Below are 3856 nucleotides of genomic sequence, written 5' to 3' on the forward strand. Positions count from 1 at the left end.
TTCGTATTCTGAGAATAATCCAAACAGAGATTACGTAATAACAATTCATACTGTAACACCCCACTTAAACAAGTAGAGGCTACACAAGATAAGTCTTATTTATTAATGGAAGCAAATACAAGATTAACATAATTTATCAAACTAACAGAAGTTTAAAATCTTCAAAATAAAGTTCTCTAACAAGATTAAAAATAATATGGAATAGAACATATCCTTGACTTTATTTTCAAGTAGATAAACAAGCTAAAATTTGGGCAGCACTCATCACACCCCAGCTGTACCACTGACTACCTGTGGAAAGAAATAAATACGAGTGAGTCAAATGTTCAGTAGGAAAATATCATTAAAATATAAAATAAATGAGTATCTTTGATATAAATGATTAGGTATGAAGAGGAGTAATATGACAGTAAATATTTAGAGTCAAAGAAATAAACTAATCAGACAAATCAAACAAATCGTTGAGAACAACTAAGGTGGGTACTAATAAGTGCATCATATAAAACCTTTGCTCCCTAGTAAACACTACTGAGCAAAGAATAGAATAGTGCAAACAGTGTCTTCTCCAGTTATCCACAAGAAGGATAAAGAATAAACCTTTTTTCTCCTAAAAAAAATTGATATAATATCCCCTCTGAAAGCGGGCATGTATTAAAAATTTACCAAGTTCTCAACTTCGCCTTATTAGAAAAATTAGGTATCGAGTTACTCCAACTAGAGCAACAACTTTTGCTACAATTCTAATCGATACATAAAGATTGAACATTGATGGTCTTCTTCTTTAGATCTTCTAAATAAGCTTGACAGTTTAACTTTTAATCATCCGATTATTACCATAGAAGTGAACAGTATTCAAACATGTTTCATATTGGTATTCGGTCAATAATCCAAACAGAGATTACGTAATAACTATTTATACGGTACCACCCCATTTAAACAAGTAGAGGCTACACAAGAAAAGTCTTATTTATTAATGGAAGCAAAAACAAGCTAAACTTAATTTATTAAACTAACAGAAGTTTAAAATCTTCAAAATAAAGTTTTCTAACAAGATTCAAAGTAATATGGAATAGAACTTATCCTTGACTTTAGTTTTAAGTAGATAAACAAGCTAAAATTTGGGCATTACTCATCAGACCCCAGCTGTACCACTGACTACATGTGAAAAGAAATAAACACGAGTGAGTCAAATGTCCGGTACAAAAATATCATTAAAATGTTAAATAAATGAGTATCTTTGATATAAATAATTAGGTATGACGAGGAGTAATATGACGGTAAATATTTAGAGTCATAGAAATAAACTAATGAGACAAATCAAACAAATAGTTGAGAACAAGTAAGGTGGGTACTAATAATCCTATAAAACCTTTGCTCCCTAGTAAACACTACTGAGCAAAGAATAGAATAGTACAAACAGTGTCTTCTCCAGTTATCCACAAGAAAGATAAAATCAAAATTTTAAATATTCTCACAAACAAACAAAGATCATGATCTTAATCATGCCTCATACCCCGAGACGTGCTCGTATACTCACAGATAAGATTTAGTATCGAGAACACCAAAGACTATAAAAATTCCATGAGTAATTTACCCACACATATAAGTTTAACAGCCCTGTTGCCAACAGTTCTGAAAATAAAATATGTATGTGACAAATCAAGTATACTCATAGGAAACATGGATCAAAAGTGGTTAAGCAACAACAAATGTGACTAAGTAAGATTAATAAGTGTACATATATCAACTTAACAAAATATCATAAGAAAATAAGTATGGAGGACAAAATATGATAAGGCAATAAGTATAGGGGAGGAAAATGTATTTTAAATGATGAGAGAATGGAAGATTCTAGTAACTCGTATTTCTTCTTAAAATATTTTATAATGCTGCTATTTAACCTAACTCCGATCTATAATGTCAAAAGAAATATAACTTATAAATCCCAAATTCTAAAACCACATAAAATTTAGTTAACAAAAAATAATAGTTTATTCTCTATCACATTTTAGATTGATTTAAATATATAACTAACAAATATGTGAATTATATATAACTGGCTTATAGAATATAAAAGAAATTTTATTAATTTACAAAAGTAACATATAAATCTTTAAGTACATAACTTTATAAAAAGTAGGTAAATATAAATTATACACTCATTGAACAAGAATTGCACACAATAAATTCTAACAATAATTTGATAAATGGGCTCCATCCAAGGATTTGAGGGTCTCACTGCTGATCTTATGTAAAATAGATCAAAAGAATGAAGGATAGTACCTATATATCTAGGTGGGCTATTGTGATGGATTTAATGAGCTCAATTCGTGAAATTTTAACACATACAAATGATACCTTTAATAGAGTCATATTGTTGGATACAAATGATACCTTTAATAGAGTCATATTGTTGGGTCCTTGTTGATGTTAGGTAATTTTAAATTAAAATATCAAAATGAAGTCATGAGACAAGTAAATTATAAGAGAAATTAATGCAAGATTTGATTGAGACTCAAAAATGAATCACATTAGTTTGAGCTTATGTTTTGAAGGTTCTTTTTATTTAAAACCAACAAGAAAATGAAAAAAATTAAGCATACTCAAAATTTTGTTGCCTTGCAAAACTGCAATACCTGCATGCAGAATCAAGAACTTAGACAAGTACAGGTAGATGAGATTAAGTGATTAGATTAAATATTCCCAAATACCTCCTTAAGCAATTTTCACACCGAAGAGCATGACACTATTCTCCGGTGCTTTCCTGGAATCAGTTATGTTCAAGTCACTGTCACCCTCGATATCCATCTCGAGCCTGGTATCTGCATTTCCACTGTGATTCGGTTCAAGGCCAAAGTTCTGCACCCCTTCCTTGGAATGCAATTTTTCGCCATCACCAATGACATATTTTCCCCTGTTAGCTTCCTCAACTTGTACTCTATTAGCATTATATTCCACATCAATTGCAAAATAAGTGTGAACAGCTGACCCCGTCTCAAAAAGCTCACACTTGAAGAAAATAACTTTGTCCACTGATCTCAGATCCTTTGCTCGCACAAAATCTTTCCAGCCACTAGATAAGACATAACTGTTACTTCCCTTCCAGACACCATAGCGAAAATTCCAGAGTGTCATCGACTGGTCATAGAAAGCTAGCTTATGGGAATCGCATGGGAAGCAACTAGTATACATTTTCGGAATCACAATTCTGTAGAGCATACCTACGTCGCTAGCAGTAAGTACCTTTTCAAATAGACAGGTACGTGTACAATCTTGTTGCCTCTGTGCCTGGAAAATATTGACAGACCTGCAAGAAAGGCTACCAGCAGTGCAGACTTGTTTCAGAATATTTGGTTCTTGTGCAATTGTTTCTGTCTTTCGCAAGCTTTCATCGACACTATCATATGCCATCTCTGCTTCCTCCTCTGTCTTAAAAATCCCTATGCAAGTCCAGTTATGATTTACAAAAACATGTGCTGCCCAGTTCCCATTCATTAGAGCAACGACTCCCTTAGAACTCGAACTACGGATAGTTTTATCATGCCTTGCACGCTTAGTACATGATTGATTATGACTCAAACTGTTCGAACCTGAAGCTTTGCCGAACATATGTGCTGTGACATTCATGAGATCCTTCATTGTTTACTGCAATCACAGGAAAGTTAGTAAATGAAACAAGTTAATACATTTCATTCCTAAACTATGGAAACCTGCAGAGAAAATGATCTGCAGCAAGTAACTCATATTTAAAGTCCAAACTAGAAACCGGAAAGGAAAAAGATTTGAAGAAAACACATCCATACTTATGATTTAAAATGAAATATAGAATATAATGTATTTTTTAACATAAGAATAA

General features: G+C 32.2%; 1 protein-coding gene across 1 annotated transcript; it reads right to left on the minus strand.

Moving 5' to 3' along the window:
- Window positions 1-2715: 2715 nt before the first annotated feature.
- On the minus strand, window positions 2716-3639 carry LOC141661263 (AP2/ERF and B3 domain-containing transcription factor At1g51120-like). Its single transcript, XM_074468247.1, has one exon. The coding sequence runs from the start codon at window positions 3637-3639 to the stop codon at window positions 2716-2718; it is 924 nt and encodes a 307-aa protein (XP_074324348.1).
- Between the last annotated feature and the right edge of the window lie 217 nt (window positions 3640-3856).

Source organism: Apium graveolens, chromosome 5, assembly GCF_009905375.1.
Source record: "Apium graveolens cultivar Ventura chromosome 5, ASM990537v1, whole genome shotgun sequence".
Classification (NCBI taxonomy): Eukaryota; Viridiplantae; Streptophyta; class Magnoliopsida; order Apiales; family Apiaceae; genus Apium; species Apium graveolens.